The 27,683-nt window shown below is 38.5% G+C and overlaps 1 protein-coding gene across 1 annotated transcript in view; it reads right to left on the reverse strand.

Moving 5' to 3' along the window:
* Nucleotides 1–3,011: 3,011 nt before the first annotated feature.
* Nucleotides 3,012–27,683, reverse strand: part of LOC126106106 (beta-1,4-glucuronyltransferase 1-like) — a 97,004-nt gene continuing 72,332 nt past the window's right edge. Inside the window, exons 7-8 of the mRNA XM_049912353.1 lie at nt 20,283–20,450; nt 3,012–3,369 (exon numbers count right to left, since the gene is read on the reverse strand). Coding sequence (XP_049768310.1) covers nt 3,175–3,369; nt 20,283–20,450 — 363 coding nt within the window. The 3' untranslated portion in view covers nt 3,012–3,174. The remainder of the gene's footprint in view (nt 3,370–20,282; nt 20,451–27,683) is intronic.

Here is a 27,683-nt window from a genome sequence, read left to right on the forward strand (position 1 = left end):
GTTGGCGAATGTACTGTTTGGCCATATTTACACCTAACACCACTATGTGAGGTATCGCACATAAATGACATAGCCATGAAATTTGATCAACTTTCAAATGACCAATTTCATCTACCAGAAAGTCAAGTTTCGACTACGAGAATTATCACAAGCTGCCGTTATTAAAATAAAATATGACAGTGAGCTTCAGTGGACTGCTCTTTGATTAAACAAGACAATCCATTTAAAACCCTGAATAAGGTGCTTCTTGTTCACAATGGATCAAATGGAAGGATTCACACAAAAGGATGAATTAAGAAAGTCGTTCAACAGTCAAGAGATCAAACTGCAATATAGGGGGCTTTCAGTCTTCAGTAGGTGGCAGAAGCCATTAGCGTTACTGTTTACTTTGGTTTTGTATGAAATAGTATACAGAGACATGGCAGAATTCTTGACATTGAAGAAAGAAGGTCTTAGGCTGGTTAGCATGATCAGGAAGTCACGGAATAAACTGAAAGATCTGATGTGTCTCTCTCTTCACGAAGGAATTCTTTGCAATGTGCATGTCATTATCTGAAGGTAGAAGGAGTGGTCAGCAAGTTGTGAATTACTCCAAGTGGAGTTTGAAAAAGCTGTAGCGATTAAATTACGCATTTGAAAATAACAGAAGAAGAAGAAGAAGAAGAAGAAGAAGAAGAAGAAGAAGGATACAGAAAAAGTTTAAAGAGCTTAAAAATGGAAATATCTTGTGGTTGCTAGTCATAATAAGTCTGATAAACAAATTAAATATACCTCCCCAAACTAGAATTTAGTAGCTGCTTGGCACTTGGATGTGATCACTCATCCATGGACAGGGCTGGTCCAACACACTGTTTCACCATGTTGAAAGGTATGGAGTGTAAGAAGTTGCTGCTTCTGGCTATCTAGTCAAAATTAATGACAGATACGCGGGCTAATGTGAATTTTGACTGGGAGGAAGAGAGAGAGGTGCAATAATTTAACTGAGGAAGTTGACCACTCCTTGTCCTGTTGTGCTATAAGACAATCTGATACATTTGGATGCCATACAAACAATTTACATGCGTGGAGTTCACTAACAGTGATTCACAAAGCAGAAAGTCATTTTTATAATATGCTTTACCTTTTTTGCCAGAAAGAGAGTACTATACATACCGGTACATGAGTGTAGATGTCACATGAAGTTACGAGAAACTGAACACACAGTTGTTACATATGTCGAGTTCAAAAAAGCGTACGATTATGTATGGGCAGACACGGTTTGATGTACTAGAGGACTTTCATACAGAACTGATTCAACAAGTCTTGAGTAACACAACATCAAAAGTTACGCTTTTGGAAGAAGTTGATGAACTGTTCGAAATCAAAATTGAGGTTAGGTACGTGGATTAATTATCACCACTACTGTCCGATTTATCTAAAGGAAAGTTGATTAGGAAACACTGAAATGAAACTGAAGGTATAAATAACAACTGCTGGCAGATCTCAAATAAAAACACATAGAAAAACAAGAAAGGAAAATTCTTAGGAAAATATTATGACTAAAACTGAATCACAGAAGATCTATAAGGGGGGGGGGAATCAGATATACCATCAGATCAGGATGTAGTGATGACAGATACCAGTCAAATATGTATAAAATTTCGAACTTAACCTTACTGATGAAAAAAAAAAATCATTCATCACAATTCATAAATACAAATTGACTGAGAAGCTTACCTTACAACATTTGGGCAGACAGAAGAATATAAAAATGAATACAGTGAATAAATGGAAAGAGACTGGGAAAAAGAAGAAAAACAATTCTAAGTAAATTCAAACACACTCTTTAGCTGGACATAATAAATAAAAATTACCATAACAGCTTTATCTGCAACCAAGTGGGGATATCAGAAGATTCAAGGTTGAAATTATCACTCACTGGCAAAGAACACTGGGCATGAGCAAACAGGTGCCATGCAATATAAAAAAAAAGTTTCAAAAATGCAGAATCCACCAATATGAAAAACAGCTACTCAGTGTTTGTATGAACATATTTTTAAATATATGACACAAGTTAGTGACCACATGACATGTTTTTGTGAGGAGCTCTCAAGATAACGTACACAGTATTGTGGGCTACTGATAATACACCTGCTTCTTAGTAATAAGATGACACACTAATTCACACAATGCGACAAAAGAAAGCGTCAAGAGTTAAAAAAAATCTGAAGAATTTTTTAACTACAGGAAACCAATGAAAACTAGACCAGAGACTTTGACAAAAAATGATTATTGGGAACAATGCTACATACAAATATCGTCTCTTGAGCATTTTTGTATGAACTTACTAGAGAACGCGTGAGGGACTTTCTACAAGTGCTCCACAAGCATACATATTCTCTGAGAAAGAAAGATATTGTAAGTGACTAGAATTATTGCTCAAACTTCATATTAGTTTACTTAAAAAATCATCCATGTAAATATGATTATCTCTTGCTTTGCATACTGTTTCCTTCATCAATCTAAAGCTTTTTTTAAAACTAAAGTCATATTTTTTTAAATAACTAACAGAACCAAATTAATACTCAACAAGCAGTTAATAAATGAGCTATGTCTCTGAGATTGTAGTGCTATATCAATTTAAAAATATTAATCTTTTGACAGCAGAACTACATTACACTTTGAAAAGCTATCCCTAGTTGATGAGCTAACATCAGATGCATTTTTATGGTACAGAATTACCTAGTGCTCAGAGGGATGTTATATTGTAAGAATTAGTAATACATTATAGCATTTGGTGTCAATATGTGGAATAATATAGCTTAAAAACTTAACAATACTTCAAGTCAAGTGAATATAAAAATTGTACTTATGTAATATCGAGGAGAGACAGTCTTTTATATGAACAACATGTTTTTTTTTTTTGTAACTAATAGTACAACGTCTTTAGATGTTCAAAACTCAGGTACACAAAACTGATTCATACATGACTATGGTAACAATTAGTTTTAAAAAAAATGAGCTTTGTGCAATAACATACTTAAAAAGTTAAATGATTCTTAAGGTATGTAAATTTCTGTAGCTGCCTTCAAATTACAACCATCTTGTATATGTGCTTGTACTAAAGAGCAATATTCATTCAGCAGCATCACTGTTTTTGAAAACTTGCCACATAGCTGGAATTAATTATTAACATCAGTAACAGCGGCGAGATGATTCTGGGTACTTGTCTTTCAGTTCTATCTTGAACTGCCGGAACAGCATCCTATTTCGTTCCTGTTCAATGTCCTTGCTAGTGTGGAATGAATTGGCTGTTTTCAAACCTCTATGTACAAGGAATCCATTATTCAGGACAGAAAATTTGTAGCCTGCAACATGCAACTCGCACACCTGGAAAAGAAAAAGAAGACTAACACCAATTAGTCATCACAGAAACTATTCTCTTAATATTGTGATAAGGTTATCAGAGCTTAATAGTTACATAATCACTGAGTCTGTAAGGGCCATGTACTCTTATATGAATATTTCTGTTTGATATATCTAAAAAGAAAGATGATGAGACTTACCAAACAAAAGTGCTGGCAGGTTGATAGACACACAAACAAACACAAACATACACACAAAATTCAAGCTTTCACAACCAACGGTTGCCTCATCAGGAAAGAGGGAAGGAGAGGGAAAGACAAAAGGATTTGGGTTTTAAGGGAGAGGGTAAGGAGTCATTCCAATCCCGGGAGCGGAAAAAAGGACAGGTATACACTCGCACACACACACATATCCATCCGCATATACACAGACACAAGCAGACATTTGTAAAGGCCTGTTTGATATTATTTATAGTGTGTTGAGTCCAGCTGGCTATCAGTGAAAGGTACCTGACAGCAAGTAAATAATATCTGGTTGCTGAAACACAAAGTAAAGTATATTGTTGACCAACAATAGTGGGCTATGGAAAAGCTGCACACATTCGTAGCACTTCATTGTAAGCTGTAATGTACTCAAGGAGGAAAGCAGTTTCAGCATGATTTGATTATCCAAATAGAGCATGAAAGAAATGGATTGCAAAATGAAGTTCCACATCTATGTCTGGAACAGACACATGATCCAGACTTTCAGTGTGAAAATTTTTCACAGTCTCTCATGGCCCACAATGTATTATGCTTTACTGTGAATCTTTGCAGGCCACTGAATAACAAACAGATAAATAGGATAATGTTTCTAAGCATCACCGTTTTCATATGAGAACTGTCCGTATCGAATACATGGCAGAATAATCTAAGTTTTACGAAGAGCAGTGGGATGGGTGGTGGATGGAGGAACGGGGGTGTAGAAATACCACTATATTGTCAGAGAATAAAACTTTCGTAGAAAGATAATGTTGTGTTCATTAGTGGACTACCGTTCATCAGTGTCAAGATGATTTTTCTAATGCTAATATCCAATATAAAGTTGTGTTTAATTGTATGATCTTCTCCACAATTGCACTTGACATTGTTTTCTTTGCAGTAGCCCCATCTTACTGTATTAACGCTAGACCTGGCCATCCTGGTCTCAGTCTGTTCCAGAACTTCCATCCCTTTTCATAACCAGAGTTTCACACACTCTTTTCCAACTAGGAGGAAGATGTCCTTAGCTTTCCACAATTGTTACCTTGCTATTTCATCTGTGGCTGTGTGCACATCTGATGTTCTGAAAAGCTCCTCCTGGTTTCAGTCATTGCACATGTACTTCATTTCCATGTCATAGATGAGTCGCTTCCTGCTGCATTTTATTTCTTCCTTGTTTGCAGCTATTTCTCTTTGAACATAAGGTGGAGCTATTCCTACCAGGTGATAGAGGCTGTAGTAGACTGTTAACAGTCACGAGTTATATCAAACAGGAAAGGCATATTCTGCAGTGAAATAACAAAGTTCTGTTGCAGAATTTCAAACTGTTTTGGCTTGGGTATACCAGTATGAACCAACCTGTTTTCTAATGACACTGTAGCTGGTGGGAACTTTCAATTTGTTGTTCATGCAATGCTTCTTGTATATAAGATATCTGTCCGAAGTGTCATTCCTAGGAATTATGGAGTATAATGTTGTTCTATAACTAAACCTTTGGCTAGACACTTGGTTTTATAGTGGCTTCCCAGTTTCTCAAATGGGGAGCACATACCTGTGCATTATATGGATTTGATTTAAACTGGTTTGCACTGCAGTATCTTGACAATTGTTCAAGAGCATTAGTGAACATGTTTTCCACTGATTCAAAGTTGTTGCTCTTTGTGTCAAATATGAGATCATCAGCGGATGAGAAACTCCTGGGAGGAGGAGGAGGAGGAGGGGGGGGGTGGCGTAAGTTGGTCATTTGGTCATTTGTAAGTATAGTGAACACGATTGGGGCCAGTACACTTCTTTGAGAGAGATCTGTTTTCTCTAAGCTCCACTGGCTGTGTTGCGTCAATGCAGAACCTACAGTACTGAACAAAAATGGTGATGAGCCTGGTTAGCTCAAAATTTTCAATCACAGTGTGGAGTTCAGTTAACTTCAGCTAACGGTTGATGGTGTCATACACTGCTGATACGTGAATAAAATAAAAACAGCAACTGGGAGTACCTTGGGCAACATCGGAGAATGAATCAGAAGCACCTATCAGCTGATCCTTTCAGACTAATCTTTTTCAAGGACGCAATTAACAATCATGTCAGTTAATATACAAGGCATTTCAACAGCTAAAGAAAACTGCTACAAGATCTAGCGCCCCCATTTACAGCAGGGGGTTACGGGAAGAGAGAATGCATGCTACTCGCCACTGTCCATCATGAGAAAGAAAGAAGGAATAAAAGAAAGGTGGGCATTCAGTGTTTAATGTCATGTCGAAGACAAGGTCATAGGAACACAGCACAAGTGAAAGAGGAGTAATGAATCACTTTATACTTTGCAAAGGAACCACCTAGTGATGCAGAGAAATCACAAGGAAGCTAAACCTGGATGGCCAAATGGGGGTTTGAACGCCAGTCCCCCCAAATGCTTATCTCGTGTGTTGAACCATTGTCACCTTACTTGGTTCAAGGGAAGAATCAACAGCAACAATGAGGGCATGCTGAAAAGTGTGGCTTGTATATACTGCCCAGTCTATAAACATACCTTGAAGAGTTATTTTGAGCTTGAATCATATGTGCATGTACACTTAGTTCTCAAAACGGGAAGCTGCCTGCCTTGGTAAGTAACTTCAGCTGTGCTTCCTCTTCTAATTTATTCTATGTATTGAGCAACTGGAATAGCTAGTGGCTCCTGCAGCATTCTCAAGCGCAGTTTTTAATGCAATTTTTTCTAGCCTCTTCTGACAAAAGTTTAAAAGCACTGCATGTAACCACACATGACTGATTGTGAAAGAATTTTCCCTACACCTGTGGTAAGACTGTGGTGCCTTGCTGTACACAGGAAACAAGAACACTAGAAGTGTGCAGATCAGCATGCAACAGTCAACTGAGGAAGCTGCTGCAGATCAACGGGCTGGAATTGGTCAGAATGCACAACGAGAATGCATTTCTGTGCAAGTGAAACAAAAAAATGGTTCAAATGGCTCTGAGCACTATGGGACTCAACATCTTAGGTCATAAGTCCCCTAGAACTTAGAACTACTTAAACCTAACTAACCTAAGGACATCACACACATCCATGCCCGAGGCAGGATTCGAACCTGCGACCATAGCAGTCCCGCGGTTCCGGACTGCAGGGCCAGAACCGCACGGCCACCGCGGCCAGCACAAGTGAAACACGCAACCTCTACTTTTACATGTTTTGCGTCAAGTTTGTTATTAGCTCTTAAATGAAAAATTGTTTACTTATTCCAAAAGCACGAGTACCATTTTGTATAGGACCTGTTGAAAAAATATTTCAATATCCCTCTACACTCTCATTAATCTGACTTTTTCAATTATACTTATATCAACTGGTTCTACTAAAAAATTCATTGGTAGAGTAGAAGAAATCTGCCACCAATAATTGTATGTGCAATTGGTACACAGTAAAGTGACACCTTTCCTTTTAACTCTATCAGAACTGAAAAAACAATCCCGTCAAACTTCATCAAATGAAAAAACTGTGTTTCACATTTTCTATTCTGCTCATCTGTTTAAAGCGTCAGAAATAATTGGTTAAACCAAACAAAATGAAGGACTAGATTTTGTGTATCTCAGTTTAAATGAATTATATCATATTAAAACTGCTTCATTCAAATCTCTCAGGGCAGTCTTTGAAATTGAAAGAAATGAATATATGAAACATAGCTATGGTATGTCAGTGAAAGCCCTCAAACCAAGAAGTTTCGAAAGGTAGAATATTCAGTAAGTGAGCAAAATATTCAACAAACATGTAGCAAATAGTCTTATCATATTAACTGACCAACACAATTTACGATATGGAAAAGAAATAGCTGAATTTTTGCAGGTCATCATTCCATGGTGGAATGTTTCGAATGTGGAAACTGCTTCCAAAGGTATTACGCTCAACAGCACACTCCAACAACACCCCACAGACAAAACTTTAGATGAGTGAAAAATGTTCCTCACTGACTTCTTGATATGGTTAGAGTACTGGAAAAATTTAAGTCTATATGGTTAGAGTACTGGAAAAATTTAAGTGCTGAGACATGAAAATTACCCCCACAAGCTTATACTACTCTCAGACATACCACTCAAGGCATACTTCAGCCTGCAGATTATTGCATTAAAGAGCTGAACTGGGACTACTAATTGCCTGGAAAATCTCAGACAGATGTTCTGCAATCCAGATTTAGTCAATACAGGCAACTTGCAGCTGTATAGCTGTCCCTTTTCCCCCCTAAGATAAGTCTTTCTGCTCCCGGGATTGGAATGACTCCTTACCCTCTCCCTTAAAACCCACATCATTTCGTCTTTCCCTCTCCTTCCCTCTTTCCTGACGAAGCAACCGTGGGTTGTGTGTGTGTTTGTGTGTTTTTTATTGTGTCTGTCTACCAACGCTTTCCCGTTTGGTAAGTCACAGCATCTTTTTTTAATATCAGTTATTGTCTTACATTGAGATACCCCCTGATCATACTAAAAGAATCATTGTTGAGGATATACCAGTTGATACAAGCATTTTTGATCATAATTACTGCAGCTACAGACCCACAGTTAGGTTTTCTGGAGAATTAAAAGTAACACAAATCTCTGTGATGTACTCCCAGCACTGTGTTACTGACAAACACTGCAAGTTAGTATTGTCACTCACTATTTAAAAGATTACACTGTGATGATTGCAAACAATTTTTACTTAGGGATGATATGTCGATTCCTCAGTTAAGCTGTGTACTTACAAACCTAAGTAGGGGAAGTTTGAAATATTCCACTGAAACACCAGTGCATTTACTGACATATATGATTTGAAGAAATATGTTGATATCTGAAAACGAGAGAATTTTTCTGAGCTTAAGTAATCATCCACAAACCATCACTGAATATGTTCTTAAACTTATATTGGTAACAGAAAATTGTGAAGGTACAACTGACTGTGATGTCAATGTCTCAGTGCTTCTATATAAAAATATTATTTGGAAATGTGTAAATGTTTTACTAAACAACTACTGCACATTTAGAAACATTCCAAATATTCTGAACTGTTCATACCCATGAAAATCACACATTTTTTCAAAGACATAAGCAGCTGTTTTTACAAATGTGATTGTTAAATATGATCTGTACCAAATAAATCAGACAGCAGTTACCTGTGTTTAAATATTTATGTCCGATTTCTGCACATAGAATTGTGTGCGTTTTCCCTGTTAACAAACCTCATTCACATATCAACTCAAAATGCGCTAATTTTATGAGCAATGTTATGTTACTTTTTCCCCTGTTAAACAACCTCATTCATATATCAACTAAAAACTTACTGATTTTATGAGCCATACAAATCTTTTGGTGTTTGCTGCGATACATTTCAATTGCTGCTTGGCTGTGATGTCATGGTACAGTTGTTTATCCTTGCCTCTAGCTGGTGTTAGTACAACCTAGGTTATCAAATTCTGAGCACTAACAATAAATGGCAGAGTAGCAAACCACCATTGTCGAATAACACCGACTGGAGAAATTCAACCCCAGTAAATACAGAGGTGGTGGATAGTAATAATCGTATTGTGCCTCATTCTGCACTAAAGAGGGCTATGGCCATGAAATGAAAATGTTAAGGTACAACAATGGCACAGTTAGAAGAGCTAGTGCAAAATGCTAACCCCTGCAAATTTAGTAATTTGTCTGTGCCACAATCTGCAATACATGACAAAGTAGAAGGAATTGACGTTACGTGTGATTTTAGACGTAGGTGCATCGCTTAATGCTGTTGGGACAGCAGTGTTCAAAACAAAATTGGACAGAGCCAATTTCCTGTAAAAATAATAGTCATACTATCGGAACTGCAGGATGACGATCACACAGTGTAAGACTCCAGACACGGCTCAATGTCACGCTGGGAAACGTAGCAATTGGAAGCAACTTTCTAGTCATTTCAAACCTGGTTGTGGATTGCACTGTAGGTCTTGGCCTTCTGAGGAACAAGGGTGCAATAGTCGACTTTTCTTCGGGTAAGTTCCACCTCATGAGCAACAGCATTCCAGTTTTGGTAAATTTATTCAGTAAATACTGACAGAGAATAAGGACTAAGTGGTTGGATAAAGATACAAATACATACAAAAGACCACTGCCCAAAACAACAAACATTCTGTCTCCGCTACGGTCGCAGGTTCGAATCCTGCCTCGGGCATGGATGTGTGTCATGTCCTTAGGTTAGTTAGGTTTAATTAGTTCTAGGTTCTAGGCGACTGATGACCTCAGAAGTTAAGTCACATAGTGCTCAGAGCCATTTGAACCATTTGAGCCATTCTGTCTCTACATGAGCAAATTCAATATGAAGTCTCAGACTCCAATGCATTGTCACAAGCACAGATACTGTCATTGTCTCTATTCGATTCAATGAGTGAGGAGATCTGCTGCTGATCAAGAAATTAAATGAATGCTCCAGTGGGATATAACTGAACCATCTCCATAATGACTTAAAGAAATATGTGACCTGACCAGATTGGTGCACTGTACTGCATCTGCAGAAGCAATTTGAGCAGCAGCTGGCACCGCAATGACACAATGAACTGTTACAAATCAGTTACTTCAAGGACAGATCCAAGACATGCAACCTGCAGGGTGCATGCATTTCACTGGCTCCAAACCACCAGCAGCTGCTACTTCACTGTTGTCAAGTTAGAGCTCATTGTACAGCTGGGTGGAGGTCTGTCGAGCTTTTTAATGAAAGCTGGCTCCGTCTCAGTGCCAGTGATGGCCACGGGTTGGTAAGGAGAAGGCCAGCTGAGAGGCTGCAACCAACCTGCCTGCATGCTAGACATCATCTGGGGTGTGATTTTGTATGACAGCAAGAGCATTCTCCAGGTTATCCCCACACCCTGACTGCAAATTTGTATATCAATCGGGCGATTTCACCTGTCGTGCTGCCTTTCATCGACAGCATTCCGGGGGTTGGCCGGCCGATGATGGCCGAGCGGTTCTGGGCGCTACAGTCTGGAACCGCGCAACCGCTACGGTCGCAGGTTCGAATCCTGCCTCGGGCATGGATGTGTGTGTTGTCCTTAGGTTAGTTAGGTTTAAGTAGTTCTAAGTTCTAGGGGACTGATGACCTCAGATGTTAAGTCCCATAGTGCTCAGAGCCATTTGAACCATTTTTGAACCGGGGGTTGTTTTCCAACAGGATGACACTCACCCACTTACCGCTACTGTAACCCGACATTCTCTACAGAGTGTTGACATGTTCCATTAGCCTGCTCAATCAGCAGATCTGTCTCCAACCGAACACATATGGGACATCATCGAATGACAGCTCCAGCATCATGCGCAAACAGCATTAACTGCCCCTGTATTGACTGATGAAATGCAACAGGCCTCGAAGCCCACACCACATACTGACATCTGGCACCTGTACAGCAAAATGTGTGCATTTTTGCATACTTGCACGCAACATTCTGGCAGTTACACCAGTTATTAATGTACCAGCATTTCACATTAGCACAGGCCTAACTCGTGTTTACATTAACACGTTATCTTGGAATTTTTATCACTTACATATGTTATTGAGAGAAATGTATTCACAAAATTCCATTACTCTACAGAAATTATTTTTCTGTGTTGTGATTTTCTTTTATCAGTCTATATTAATGTACTGTACTTCAAGAGCCCCCAAACCGCTTTTCACAATTACTAATTGTTGTATCAATTGCGTAACTCAGAGTTATAGGCTTCACTCAGGTTTTGCCTGGTTTTCCTTGAGCTATGCTCGAGTGGAAAAGAAAATTAATAACACAGGAATAAAAGAGATCCAGTTCTAGCCACACAATTAAACATAGGAAAAGCACTGCTGGCAATACTCTGGGTGTTTCATACATTCAATATCAAGTAATTTAACATGCATGTGCATAAGACCTTACTGTGTGTGTCGTTAATCAAAGAGCAATTTTCTAACTGTCATTCAATTGTGAGTGTATCCTATAACAAAACAACAATGAAATGACAAACTGTTCTGGTTCTCAACCATTAAATTGCAAGCAAAGAAAGGTAGCAGCAACATTTGCTATTTCAATTTCAAAGGTATCTCCTCCCATGGAGGGCTGTGTAGCAGGTCACATTTTCAGTGTGTAAGTTTCGGTCAATAAGAGTTACTAGTGTTGGTGCAGTAGTGATCTTTTGTGTTCCATGGAATTGTCCACATGGCTATTATCACAGATTTGTATGGATAACCATGAAAGGAGAAGATTGCTTGCAAGCATACAGATGTGAAAAAATATTCTGTTTGAGTACCCTACCTTGTCAGTTTTAATTAATTATGAATATATGATTGAAATGGAATAGATGTCTCACTAGACATACGTGGTAAAACTTAAAATTAAAATTATCTTATATGCATTTTAAATAATTGGTGAGAATAACTGGGATTTCAACTCTCATTATCAAGTTGTGGCATGGTGTATTAGTTATCTGTTTCAACTTACACAATCTGACTTCGGTTATCTTCTCCTATCAGTTTCGACAAATTATCCCAATCATAAGCTGCATAACTGGCACACCTTCCACATGGTGCAGCTATTCACCAGCCATCAACTTTGACTTTAAAAGAACTATTTTGAAACAATTACATGACGTGAACCACAATAACCAAATAATCAGAACCCAACCAAAATATTATTAGATTGTAAAATTATACCACCCAAAGATAATATGAGAGAAATTAGGACTTGTATGGAAGCATATGTAATGGATGGAGGTGTATGTGACAGAAAACAGTTGTTTTTACCCGCATTCTACTTGAAAGGAGAGCACGAAAGGAAACACCATGCACCATATGGTGGCTTGCTGAGTATGTATGGGATAGACACACAACTGTATTTTTTACTTATTTTTCTTGTTTACAAGAATTTTCTTAAGAGTAGAGATAATAGTTTGACTGTGGAATATATTAATATAATAAGAAAAGAACTTATGGATTTAAAAAATACAAATCATAAAATGGTATCAATAACACTTCAGACGAATGGAGTGATGAGCAGGACCATCAGCGTAAAATTAATATTCGTCTTTTGTATGACATAATTCATCTGTCATTTCCTGCTTCACCTTTCCTCCTCCTGGGCTTGTACTGTTCACACACACATATTAATGTAAATGTATTTGAACAGTAATAACTACAAAACTGATTTCCCAAACTGTGCAATACTTTTTTATTTCATAGTAATAATACCCTTTGAATGATACCAACAGCGGATTTTTTTTTATTCTCCTCCTGCAAAGATGGGTGAGTCGTATATTGTATTGGGCGAAGTTTGCTTGGTTGCCATACTGGCTGAGAATGATTGTTTTATCATGTGATGAATCAAATCATGCACTTGGTTGTATGTTGTCACAAGAGGTAGAAGGTGTAGAACATCCGGTAGCTTATGCATCAAGACAACTAAATTCTGGAGAAAGAAATTATTCAACCATGGAGAAGGAGATATTAGCCTTATTTATGGAATTACTTACTTCAAATGTTATCCATTCAGTAAAAATTCTAGATACTAACAGATCATAAAGCATTAAAAGGGTTGTTGGGATTAAAGAACCCTTCTAGTATGTTGATGCAATGGGCAGTATGATTCAGTGAATTTGATTTCGAAGTTGCACATAAATCTGGGAAGAAGCACAATATGTGGATAGCTCAAGTAGGAAAGTAGCAGTATTACAAATTTGCAGTAAAGAGCATACGGAATGGAAAGCTGTAATGAGAGTGGATGACGAATGTAAGCAGTATTTTAAGCAGACACAATTATGTATGCAGGATAGATACAGAGAAACCAAATCGGTATCGCAGGTAGTGGTACCAGCGAAGCTAAGCAATAGTGTGTTACAAGAAACTCATGATAATATGTTAGCAGGTCATGGAGGTTGCAGATCTACCAATGGGAGAGTAGCAGAAATGTATTGGAGGACGAATAGGGAGATGGATGTAAACCGGCATGTGTAGAATTGTCTAAGGTGTGCAGAGAGCAGATTTGTGTCGAACAAGAGTACCATTGCAGAGGTTACCTGAAGCATTAGCACCATTCGAATTTTTGGCGATTGATGTTTTAGGTCCACTCAATTAAACATTCGCACGGAATAAGTACATTCTCACAATCATAGATCATTTTTTAAGACATGTAGAAATGCTCACGATGCCAAACCAGTAGGCAGCCATAGTGGCACAAGCACTTGTGAATAATTGGATACTGAAGTTTGGAGTGCCTGAAACAACAGTAATAGACCAGGGAAAAAACTTTATATCACATCTATTCAAGGAATTGTGTAGGTTATTGAATGTGACGAAGTTAAGGACGAGTTCCTTCCATCCACAAGCCAATGGAAGAACTGAAAGAGTTCATAGGAAAATCGGGAAGATGCTTGATTGCTATGTTGACCTGCATCACACCAACTGGGATGTCTATTTGAAATATGTTGTCTCTGCCTACATCCCAAAACAGCGTATGAATACAGGAGTATCACCATGCGAAGTGGTATATGGTTGCAAAATGCCATCAACCTCTCAACATATAGAAAACAAAGAAAGGGAAAACTGGAGAGTCTGTTAAGGAATTTCCCAGATTGATTAGGGAAATCTGGAATAGAATATGGAGGGCAAATACATGAGCACTGGAGAAACAGCAAGAAACAGTGGGCTGTACATCAAGAATGCCACAGCATAAGGTCGGTCAGTGGGTGACTTTGTATATGCTGAAGGGAAGACAAAGAAGTTTTCTGCAAAGTACCAGGAGCCACACAAACTGGTAGAGACTACATTACCAGTAAAGGCTATGATTCAATTGCTGATGAGAATGACAGCTGTGCATGAAGGGTGGTTGCAATCTTCTGAAGGGAGTCCAGAAGTTATTCCAGAGATAGGAAGGTAATCAGAAGTTAAACAAGAGGTTGTGGATGAAATGGTAACAAGGAACCCATGTGGATTACTAGAGGATAGTCACTTAATATTTCTTTAGGTTAGGTATATATTGAGCGTAATTTCTATAAGCAGCTGTGGAGCAGCACTGAATTCAAGGGGATGGAAAGTGATACGTATTCCTGTCTGTAGGTGAGGTGCAGAGAAGGCAAGATGATGCGGTTCGTAGCGGGATTACTGGTATTCATTGGGATGGAAGTGTTATGGAACCGGCACCTGGAAGGGGAATGCTGTTTGCCAAGCAGGAAGATGTAGTGATCACCAGTCATCAATGGGTGACACAGGTGGTATTCAACACGTGGGAGATAGGTAAGGAAGTGGGAAGATTGGAAGAAGCACTGACAAATTCCGTCAGGAAATGGAAAGGCACAGGATACTTTAAGGAAGTGGCGAGGTATGTGAGAGAATACACAGAGCATACGAGAAATTAAGGAGTGGGCTGATTCCGGTACTGGGGGTTATTCCACTTACGCGAAGGAAGCTCTGTAAGCACAGAACAGGAAATCAGTGATCATAAGGCCATTGCAGCATCCCTGAATAGGAAAGTAAATAGGAATATTAAAAAAGGGAGGAAGGTTTATCTGTTTAGCAACAGTAATAGGAGGCAGATTTCAGACTACCTAGCAGATCAAGACGAAAATTTCTGTTCCGACACTGACAATGTTGAGTGTTTATGGAAAAAGTTCAAGGCAATCGTAAAATGCGTTTTAGACAGGTACGTGCCGAGTAAAACTATGAGGGACGGGAAAAACCCACCGTGGTTCAACAACAAAGTTAGGAAACTACTGCGAAAGCAAAGAGAGCTTCACTGCAAGTTTAAACGCAGCCAAAACCTCTCAGACAAACAGAAGCTAAATGATGTCAAAGTTAGCATAAGGAGGGCTATGCGTGAAGCGTTCAGTGAATTCAAAAGTAAAATTCTATGTACCGACTTGACAGAAAATCCTAGGAAGTTCTGGTCTTACGTTAAATCAGAAAGTGGATCGAAACAGCATATCCAGACACTCTGGGATGATGATGGTATTGAAACAGAGGATGACATGTGTATAGCTGAAATACTAAACACCTTTTTCCAAAGCCGTTTCACAGACGAAGACTGCACTGCAGTTCCTTCTCTAAATCCTCGCATGAACGAAAAAATGGCTGACATCAAAATAAGTGTCCAAGGAATAGAAAAGCAACTGAAATCACTCAACAGAGGAAAGTCCACTGGACCTGAAGGGATACCAATTCGATTCTACACAGAGTATGCAAAATAACTTACCCCCCTTCTAACAGCCATGTACCACAAGTCTCTAGAGGAACGGAAGGTTCCAAATGATTGGAAAAGAGCACAAGTAGTCCCAGTTTTCAAGAAGGGTCATCGAGCAGATGCGCAAAACTATAGGCCTATATCTCTGACATCGATCTGTTGTAGAATTTTAGAACAAGTGTTTTGTTCGTGTATCATGTCATTTTTGGAAACCCAGAATCTACTCTGTAGGAATCAACATGGATTCCTGGAACAGCGATCGTGAGAGACCCAACTCGCTTTATTTGTTCATGAGACCCAGAAAATATTAGATACAGGCTCCCAGGTAGATGCCATTTTCCTTGACTTCTGGAAGGCGTTTGATACAGTTCCGCACTGTCGCCTGATAAACAAAGTAAGAGCCTACAGAATATCAGACCAGCTGTGTGGCTGGACTGAAGAGTTTTTAGCAAACAGAACACAGCATGTTGTTCTCAATGGAGAGAAGTAACCTCTGACATACCACAGGGGAGTGTTATGGTACCATTGCTTTTCACAATATATATTAATGACCTAGTAGATAGTGTCGGAAGTTCCATGCGGATTTTCGCGGATGATGCTGTAGTATACAGAGAAGTTACAGCATTAGAAAATTGCAGCAAAATGCAGGAAGATCTGCAGCGGATAGGCAGGGAGTGGCAACTGACCCTTAACATAGACAAATGTAATGTATTGTGAATACATACAAAGAAGGATCCTTTATTGTATGATTATATGATAGTGGAACAAACACTGGTAGCAGTTACTTCTGTAAAATATCTGTGAACGGAACGATTCGAAGTGGAATGATCATATAAAATTAATTGTTGGTAAGGCGGGTGCCAGGTTGAGATTCATTGGGAGAGTCCTTAGAAAATGTAGTCCATCAACAAAGGAGGTGGCTTACAAAACACTCGTTTGACCTATACTTGAGTATTGCTCATCAGTGTGGGATCCGTACCAGGTCGAGTTGACAGAGGAGATAGAGAAGATCCAAAGAAGGGCAGCGCATAAACGTAGATGTAGAAGCTAGGTCGGATCGAACCTGGAGACTGGCTTACGAAAACAATATTTGATTCTGCTGATGAGGAAGACATTCAGAGGGTGAATGACACCATAAATGAGGTTAGGCAGTTGGCAAAAGGGAACAAAGCTGTGAGTGATTGGCACACTACACAGATCAGAAGTTTAGAGAAGAACATATGAAGGGCTTATTTCAATAGTGGTACAAGTCCATTACCTCCACTTTTCTGCCTATAATGCTTCTGCAAAGGTTCATCTCTAGAAAGAAGCCATACGCTTGAATATTTCTGGTATCTCAACTGCAGATTTTTCAGCGCTCATTTAATTTTAGGACTCTGTATCTCACAATGAACAAAAATGGACTTGTACCACTACTGAAATAAGCCCTTCATGTTAAATAACACATGACTGCTACAACAACTTGCTGGAGAAGTAATGTAGTGCTACAAAAGAGGCAGTTAATAAGAACATCAATGAACCACAAACCAAAGTAGAAGCCTTAGATAGCGAAGTAGTAATGACAAAATGGCTACAGTATGTAGAAGATAGTGTTTGGGAGGCACAAGGGAAAGTAATAGAAATACAGGAGGCTATGCAGCAGCCTGTAAGAGGTCAGCTAGGGGTAAACTTGTTGTCGCCAGAGCGGTATCTGGAGGGTCTAAGGAAAGTACAGAAGGAATTATCAACAGAGTTGGGGTTGGTTTTAGAATCTGGGCACAAAAACTTACCTCTTTATTTCAAGATAGCCACAGTTTCGGTGAGAACTGCTGGAGTAAAAGTTTATATTTCTGCTTCTATACTAGTAGCAGGGAATCAACCACATTACGAGTGCTACACACTTTGTGCACATTTTGTCAAGTGAGGGACATTGAAGAAACTTGTAAGAATAAAAACTTAGAGACTATTATTAATTGCAAAAGACAAGGAAAGGTACGTGTAAATGGAGAAAGCAAAATTACACAAATGCCACAGCGGGGAAATCGCAGTCTGTCCGCATAAGGTAATAAGAGAGGGGCAGGATTCCTGTGCAGTGTAATTGCTAATGGGGCAAAAGGAGGTAAGAGAATGCAATAAAGAAGTGATCGAGTCATAATCGTACTTTCAGCAGGTCGAGGCACATCAGTTATACACTACCTTTGACAAGATGGGAGTAGTGGCTAGTTGTTTCGAGCAGGAGTAGCTTATGCCAGCAAAGAAACTAGAATTAAAAGGAAGTGGTTTGTTATTAAATGGAACAAGGTGCGAGATAAGGGGGCCTAGTTTCCATCTGCCTGCCACGATTTCAGAGATAACTTACCTGAATATTTTGCAGCCTCATTTGTATTGACCAGAGTAACCTGTAGAAATTCTACCTGCCACAAATCTAACCAGCTTAAATCAAACTCTAGGGCCAGAATTAATGCAGTCTATAAACACAATTTTGTACCAACAGGAGGGAAGTGTCTCTCTGGAAACCTTAGTGCAACATGCAAATTTATATCGGGAAAATCAGTACCAGAAAGAGACAACACTAACTATTGTCATACCAACCACTGCAGCGACACTTGTTTTGCCGATCATAGTAATTGTTTTCGTACATAGAAGGTGAAGCACAAGGCCGAGTTCAGACCCAGCTGTCATTCAGATTCCTGTGGATTGGATACTCAGAGCATAAAAGCAGCAAAGGGAAGATGAATGCACAAGGGGATAGTATTAAGGATAATTGATTCATTTTAGTTTGTAAATTTGGAACAGGGAGTTAGAAGTTACTGTGCAACAAGCCTAATAATGAAATAAGTTCCATGGTGTTTGAGTTAGTTAAGGAGCAGGGTAAGGGGCCCTGTAGAAATGTGTAAGATTAAGTGATAGGGTTAAAGGAACCCATTGTTAGAATAATTCTTAAATGGTGTAACAGGGTCATAAGGGCCAGTCACCAGGAACTCTAGTGTGAAGAATAATCCAGTTCGGTCGACCCGAGGAACCAGGTCTCGACAAAAAGGAAGTCAATGTAGCGTATTGACTGTATTCGGTCAAAAAGCATGCCACAGCAGAAATGAGTTGGACCAGAGTCAGCTGCAGAGCCAGTTGACACTGCAATATGGTAGTAGAAGAACAGAAGCCTTTCCTCACTTGCCACGACAGATGCGTTTAGAGTACATGCCTTAAGTCCTGAATGACCATAGTCTGGAATACTCCACCATTCGTGTACTAAAATATTCTCATCTCAGTAGCACAGCCTACACCACGAACCTGTGACACTCAGGGCGGGCGAGATCCCAAAATGCAGTACGAAGTCTGCTGTTCGACTGCGGGACAGGGTAGCGTGCCCTGTGTTGTGAGAGCAGAGAGCCACCTGCTTACTGCAGGGAGGTCAAGGCTGCCTCCACGGTATCGTCAGTTGCACTGCTGCGCTGTCATTTTTGGTCGCAGCTGGAGATCTCACTGACAGCGGCATTCGATTGACGTCGAGCTCTTTGTGCTGTCAGCAAAGCCAGATGTCTACTGTTTCATGTGAGAGGCAACTGGACACTTTTACCAAGTTGTTCCTGATGTACACAGCTGAGGGCAGGAATAAATAAGTTAATTAAACAAATCTACTGTTGTCCTGATGACTCATTTCATTCTCCATGGGTGACAATCTAGGGGTCCTCTAACAACATTTTCAGAGGCTTTTTTTTTCCCCATTAAGCAAACTATTTCGAGGAAATAGGTATCCATTAGCACTGCAGCTGCTGTTGCTAATAATTTTTTTCAGTTTCTCCACGGTTGCAAATGACGTATCACTGCTGCAAAACAGAGCATGCTAATGTTGCTTAACTATACAGTGACAGACATTCTTCGTTAGCCATTTTGTGGCCAATATAATTAATTACATCTCAGAATGCAGTATTATTCGCCAGTCATTGTCTAAGTATTATAGGAAGTCGAACCACAGTATAATAAACTGAAGTTAGTTTTAAATGAGATTTTTATATGGCACAAATGCGTGATTCAAACTGTGATTCATTGTGCACTACAAAATTACTGTAGATCCTTACAACAACTAAAAATGCAGTAAAACAGTAATATACCCTATATCAGACCACCAATAATACAAGTAGCTTGCAGTCAAAGACTGTGACAAGTGTGTAGGAAAGTTTAAGAATCTGAAAAAGAAATCTAATTAAGGTAACTCACCATATGGCAAAAACGCTGAGTCGCTGATAGGCATAACAAAAAGAGTGTCAAACAAGTAAGCCTTGACCAAAAAGGTCTTCAAAGGAATTACACGATGCAAACACGCATGCACGCACACACATGCACAAGCACAGACTCTGGCCTCGACAGCCAGAGGCTGTGGTTTTGTGTGTGTGTGTGTGTGTGTGTGTGTGTGTGTGTGTGTGTGTGTGTGAGAGCGCACGCGCGCGCATTGCCAAATAAAATGAATAACATGCTGACCCCACAAAGACACGGGATAAGACAAAGAAGCAGCAGCGGCATCCTAGTAGCAAGCCTGACATACCTGGCTGATCCTATTAAATCCATACTGCTTAAATCGTTCATCATAAAAGGGTACCGAGTTACGAGAAATGTAGAATGGCTCCCACGGGTCCTTCCACAGAACTTCAAATAATGGTGACAGACCCTTGGATGGCGGCTCCTTCTGCCACGCTTCATAATCTGTGTGCACCTGCAACAATATTCGACCGTACAAACTTGCATCCGTATCGTCAAAGTTATCATAAATTAACAAGATAGAAGACAAGAATTTGCAAGAAACAATAATAGAGGAAAAATGCAAAACATTTACTACGGTCTGCAACATTTGAGGAGACAAGAGGGCTTAGCATTCCATCTCCTACTGCTCTATGTTGACTCTAGATAGTGACTAAGATAGTGAAGATACAAGAACTCTAATATTTGGGATCACAAAAATTATTATTTTTATTCATTTGTAATTCAGAGCCCAACAATTTTCACAATAAAACTCAATGGACTGTGTGTATTATAACTTTCGCACTGAAGTTTTTGATCACACGTTTCAAACACAGATGTGTATCTTCATTTTGCAAACAGGGTGTCAGTCACTCATGTTCAATTCAAATTTTAATTGAATTGTCAGGTCAATATGCTAGCTTAATTCTTTTCTGTGATTACCACCATGTTTCAAAATGAGTTACTACATATGCAGACAGCTGTAACACTGCTTTTCTAAGACCCACTGTTGTTGGTAAGCAATATGCTTTTCTTATTCTTTTAATAACATGACATCATTTAATCAGCTATTACGTACCTAGCACCGACAGCCAGGCTACTCCACGTGAAAAAAATATGTACCAAAGAAACACAAAAATAAGCAATATCACATAAATATCACATTTAAAACTACAAGGCTTGTAGCTGCAAGTGCTCAGGCTGCTGCTTTGTTTCAGTGGAACCTTGTTTACCCAGCCTCATTAATCAGGATCTCTGGTCATTTCTGATCGATTTTTTTTCTTCCATTTCAGTATTTGATAATCTGAAAGTAATAACAGCAACAACTAATGATGACACTAATTAAATTTAAATTCAGGCAACCTCCATAAACAGATACTGACATAGTGTCAGTTAACAAGCACAAAAATACTGAACTACACAGCATTTTTTAAGGCTCCTGTTTGATGTGGGTGTAAAATCAAACCAAACAGAAAGAAGATGGCAGTGTTTAAGGACAAAAATTTTGATGAAATGCGCAGGATGAAAAGGAGAATCATTGAGAAAAAATGTTACTGAATTTTGTGTTGGGACTTCAATAGTGACTGACTGGAACAATAAATAGAAGGAAATTACAGACTTTTAACACAAAATGATGATTCCCGATGATGATATTATTGCCGTTTGTTCACCTGCAGATAGTAATAGCAAAGACACACTGTCGGAGGAAGCAGTGCTCATTATGACCATATTATAACACACAGACAAGCAACAAAACAGCCGGACAAAGTAAGGACTTATTTGGAACACCAAGGGTTTTTGCCTGAAGTATGAACTTAAGCTGAACTATGAAATGCCTGTGTGATTGTGCTGCACATAAACAAAATATGAATCAGGTTTATGAGAAATTTATCAATTATATCACCTTTATAAAACTGTCTGTGTTTTTTTTCCAGTATCTCATCAAATTTTCCATGAAAAATAATGTACAATTTGTTTGCCCATGACAAAACAAATTTAATCTGGGTGGAATTTAAGAATCCACTGTACATGATCTGCTAAATGTCAGTGATATGTTTGTTAAACACTGATGTTCTGTAAGAGAAATTTTTTTGGATGGTACACAACTTGGAAAAAAAGGGCAATTATGAACTGAATTATTGGAAAAACCTTTCCTAGATGTTAGATGGGGTGAATCGTAGGGAGCAGCAACATGCTGGTACACAATGTGTAGGTTTGCTACTCTCATCAAGTACCCCCACTAAGTGGCTGCTGCAGTACTATTTATTATCTGTGTTTTGCTGCACCCACTAATACATGCCATTAAATGACATACTGCTCTAGACAAACTTGGGACTGCTCCAGCAAAGAGAAACAAAATTTCATTTCAAATAAAATTTTGTGTGGACAAAGAACAAATTTAAAGTTTTAGTTTACACTGGGCATTGCATTTTATCAGGGTATTGGGGACTTCAGACTTGGAAATGGAGTCAGTCAATGAGGACAAACTACCACGTTCTCTAGGATTAATAGATTTTTGACTGTTTTCAACAACAGGCAGCCTTTGAGAAACAATATATTGATTCAACCTATGTCAGTACTTTAACTCCTTATTATACTGAATTTTTTTCAAATAAACAGAACTCTGTGTTAATGAAAAGCATCCTATAATGAATGACATCACATATAGGCGTATCAAGTTAGCTTTTAAAGCTAAAAACAGTAATTACAAATTTTTGAAGATCACCATTAACAAAACCCAGATTGTACTTGTGCACTGGACTGTGACTAAAGTAGCTCAGTGTAAATATGAAGATGAACCACATACTGCACAATGGTTTTCTGTGAACGGAAATCTTGGAGCAGCTAGGGGTATCACAGTAAATGTATTTATTTCGTACCACTGGGGAGTATCCAAAGCTACCCACAGTAAAGACAATATGCAATGGCAACCATCAACCAAAACACCAAAGCAGGCTACAAACTTAGCTATCAGTGCTGAGTTCTGAAATGAATATAATTCCCCCCCCTCCCCCAACTTCAAAAGTCTGTTCTTATATCGCCAGAGTATACTCAAGATTTTAAGTTTCTGTCAAAATAACAAAAACAAGATAACTTAGAACTTTATGTTAAGTGATTAAAATATGTTAAGTGATTAAAGAATATATATACCCTTGGACTTCATAAGGATGGCAGGAAATAGAAAGAGGAACCATGATAGGAGATTTGCTAACACAAAAATGAGCATATATACCCTTGGACTTCATAAGGATGGTAGGAAATAGAAAGAGGAACCATGATAGGAGATTTGCCAACACAAAAATGAGCAAGTCTGACCACCTTTATTACAATGATGATATGCTACTGTTTGGCACTACACAGAGAAAATGAAGCAGAAATACACTGAAAAATGTTTCCAAGTGACACACATACTGCCTACTGTCGACATTTGCACTGTTGTACACATTTTCAGTGCAATACAGGTACAAAGATACGGGTGGTGAGAAATCAAGCAAAAGTAATTCCTTCATAATGAGCCATTGGAGACCACAGGTTACTTAACCAAAATACTCGGAAAATATCTCTGAACAACTTCTGAAATTTTGTTGGTTCAGTTACGCTTCACCTTGTAGTTGCGGAATGATTTGAGTAACATAAATATATACACAATAATGATATCTAATAATGTAAATTACCGTAATTATGAGCAAATAAATATTATTATTATTATTATTATTATTGTTGTTGTTGTTGTGGGAGTCAAGCTATCCAGATGCTGGCTGTGGACAGCTCCATTGAATGACCAACTATTTTTTTTTTCAGCTTGTTGATAGACGCAGATTGGTTGTAGAAACAGTTCGACAATGCTGCTGCATATCAAGGTTTTATTCATAATGGCGATGCTTGTGATCCAAGACTAAAATATTTCTGAAATATAGTGAATGATCTGTCCACAGCCAGCATCTGGATAGCTTTACTCACACAACAACAACAACAACAACAACAACAACAATAATAATAATAATAATAATAATAGTTAATAATAATAATAATAATAAACCCCATGGAGGCCCGGGAAAAGAATAGGCCTCCGGTATGTTCTGCCAGTTGCAAAAGGTGATGAAAAGAACAAACCACTAATAGGGCTAACCCCCCCTTTTAGTGTGATTAGTTGGTTCAGGACAGAACTAATGAAACCTTGGACAAGTGCTGGCTTGGTCAGGGATGACGCTTGAACCCTATGCCCGTCCACAATGGTAACAACACTGCTAGCCACACGGAAAATGATTTAAATCCAAATAGAGGTGTTTTGCAGGATATGCTTCCTGAAACCACTCTAGAAGGAAAACAAAGATGGAGGACGAGATAGTCAGATGAAGTTAACCGACACCTCATGTTCTGTTATTACCAAGCAACAAACTTAGGAACCAACACAACTGGATACAGATCACAAGTATACACAACATTTATTACCAGATACCCAGAATTAAAATTTTTAACAGAACAACGACTTGCTGATCAGATCCGTGTAATAATAAAAAAATAACAGGATACCCCAGTCAGAATTAGAAAACATCAAACAACAAGTACAACAAATACTGGAACCACATAATGTGCAATCAGAAGAAGAAGAAGAAGAAGAAGAAGAAAATACAGTAATGGACTCAAACATCCCAGAGCAAACAAACAAAGAACAACACGCATCAATTAAACAAACAGAGGAAAACGAAATCTTAAGACAGCCACCAGAACAAGCACAAATAGAACACGAAGTGGCACACATGTTAGATATAGAAGACACAAATACATACATTAGACCATTCTTGCATAGACCACCAAATAACCCACAAGTCAAAACAACAATAACAACTATCAACACAATCATACACAACAAAATAAATGAAAATACAGCTATGGAAGAGTTACAACTACTGGTTTATATAGTAGCAATCACTACACTAAATAAACACACTAGGCAGAGATCACAACGAACCAACACACAGATGAAACCCACAAAACCAGCATGGCAACACAGGCTGCAGATCAGAATAGAAAAACTGAGAAAAGACATCAGACAGCTAACACAATTTATAAGAAATGAAATATCAGACAAAAAATGGAAAAGGTGAGGTAAAATCTCACAACAAGAAGCGATAGAGTGAGCAATTAGATGAAAAGAAGCAGAAATTACAAGCATTGGCCAAATGACTTAAAAGATACAAAAAAAGTGAAAATAGAATGAAACAGAACCAAACATTCAACACAAACCAAAAGAAATTTTACCAGACAATAGATAACACACAATCAATAGATAACAGACAATCCACCAAACACAACAGACATGGAACACTTCTGGAGCAACATATGGTCAAACCCAGTACAACATAACAGACATGCACGGTGGATACAAGCAGAAACAGACACATACAAGATGATACCACAAATGCCTGAAGTGATAATTTTGCAACATGAAGTCACCTGAGCAATTAATTCTATGCACAATTGGAAAGCCCCTGGAAAAGATAAAATAGCAAATTTCTAGCTAAAGTAGTTCACCTCCACACATTCACATCTAACTAAATTATGTCCTTTTTTCCCCCTAAGGCCGGTATTACACTATCAAATTTCTTTGCCAAAGATTTGATCAAAGATGTGATCCAATATTCCGTCCAATATATTTGACAAAGATCTTTGACGTAGCGCTAGAGGGGGTATTACACTGTCATCAAATTTTTCGTCAAGTTCAAGATGGCTGACAACAACTTGTTACTAACCGCAGCAGTTCTACGTACTCCAATTGCATTGTGTGCACATGCGGAAAAGAAGTGGGGGAAAAAATGGAACCATACATACGAGGTTGACAGTCTTAAAAGTCCTGCGATTACAACTTGATAATAAATTCAGTTGGGAGGAGCACACCACAGAACTGCAGAAAGGCCTTAACAAATCTGTATTTGCAATTCGACTGTTAGCAGACATAGGAAACATAAAAATGAAAAAGCTTGCAGACTTTCATTCCATAATGTCATATGGGATAATATTTTGGGGTAAATCTTTAAATCAAACAAGTTTTCAAGGTCCAAAAGCGTGTAATACATATTATTTGTGGAGTAAATTCACGGACCTCCTGCAGAAACCTCTTCAAAGAACTGGGTATACTAACTACTGCCTCTCAGTATATTTACTTCTTAATGAAATTTGTCGTAAATAATATATCTCTTTTTCCAACAAACAACTCAGTTCATACATACAATACCAGGAACAAAAATGATCTGCACAAGGACTTAAAAGCGTCTGTGATCTATTCTGTTACTCGTTTTTATTCTCTGTGGGTGTTTTTAGTATTTGGAAAAAGGGACCGATGACCATCGCAGTCTGGTCCCTTTAATCCCACAAACCAACCAACTTACTTTAGTTCAAAAGGGGATCCACTACTCAGGAACACTCATCTTCAATAATTTGCCAGGAAACATAAAATTTAGTTAGAAATAAAGATCAGTTTAAAAGGAGCCTGAAAGACTTACTACTGGCCAACTCCTTCTACTCCATTGGCGAAATTTTAATAGAAACAAATGATGTATTGTATTTATTCATACTATTAGTATTGTTATTTCAGCTTTAAAAAAATCGACATGTTCCACATCCGCGAGGCTCTCCTAAGCACCGATCTATGGAACGAAAAACTAATCTAATGTGGGTGAAGCCGTGGGTTTTACGACAACACGATAAAAGCATTCAACAAAACTTGTTACATGAGCTTACAGTGGAAGACATCAAGTCGTACATCAATTACTTAAGAATGGATGAGCATACATTTCTGTATGTGCTCAATGAAGTGTATCCTCATATCACAAAGCACAATATTCACTTACGAACTGCTACATCTTCAGAAGACAGGCTCACTATAACACTCCCATTCCTCGCTACAGGAGAGGGTTATGTTAGGTTAGGTTAGGTTAGGTCTCCAATCTTCTTAATCTATTTTTGTATTCAGGGTGCCTCATGTTGTAAAGTGCCTCATCAGCTTCAGACATTTCTATTAATTTTGTAGTTGTTGGCACACACCAATTGTATTTACCGGCAACGGTTATAAAAACACTACAGACGACAGTATGCTGCAGTGATGCTAGCGCTCCATGTGGTAACATGTCACATTGCAGTGAACAGAAGACAAGCGGTTTCTTTGATCAAATATACAGCGAGGCCCTAGATTTGATCAAATATTGGACGACATTTGACAAAGTCCCTATTACACTATCAAATATCTTTGACAAAGATATTGGACAAAGAAATTTGATAGTGTAATACCGGCCTAAGGTAAGTCTTTCCGCCCCCGGGATTGGAATGACACTTTACCCTCTCCCTTAAAACCCACATCCTTTCATCTTTCCCTCTCCTTCCCTCTTTCCTGATGAAGCAACCGTGGGTTGTGAAAGCTTGAATTATTTTGTGTCTCTATCAACATACCAACACTTTCGTTTGGTAAGTTACATCATCTTTGTTTATAGATATAAATTATTTAACAGTTACATTGCAGACCCATACACATTCCCCGATACACTTACACAAGGAATAACTTATCTGAAACCTAAAGATCAAGCAGACATAGCAAACCCAGCAAAATATCGTCCCATAACATGCCTACCAACAATATACAAAATATTAACTTCAGTCATTACACAGAAATTATTGACACATACAACACAAAACAAAATTATAAATGAAGAAC

The sequence above is a fragment of the Schistocerca cancellata genome, chromosome 10 (assembly GCF_023864275.1).
Source record: "Schistocerca cancellata isolate TAMUIC-IGC-003103 chromosome 10, iqSchCanc2.1, whole genome shotgun sequence".
Taxonomy (NCBI): domain Eukaryota; kingdom Metazoa; phylum Arthropoda; class Insecta; order Orthoptera; family Acrididae; genus Schistocerca; species Schistocerca cancellata.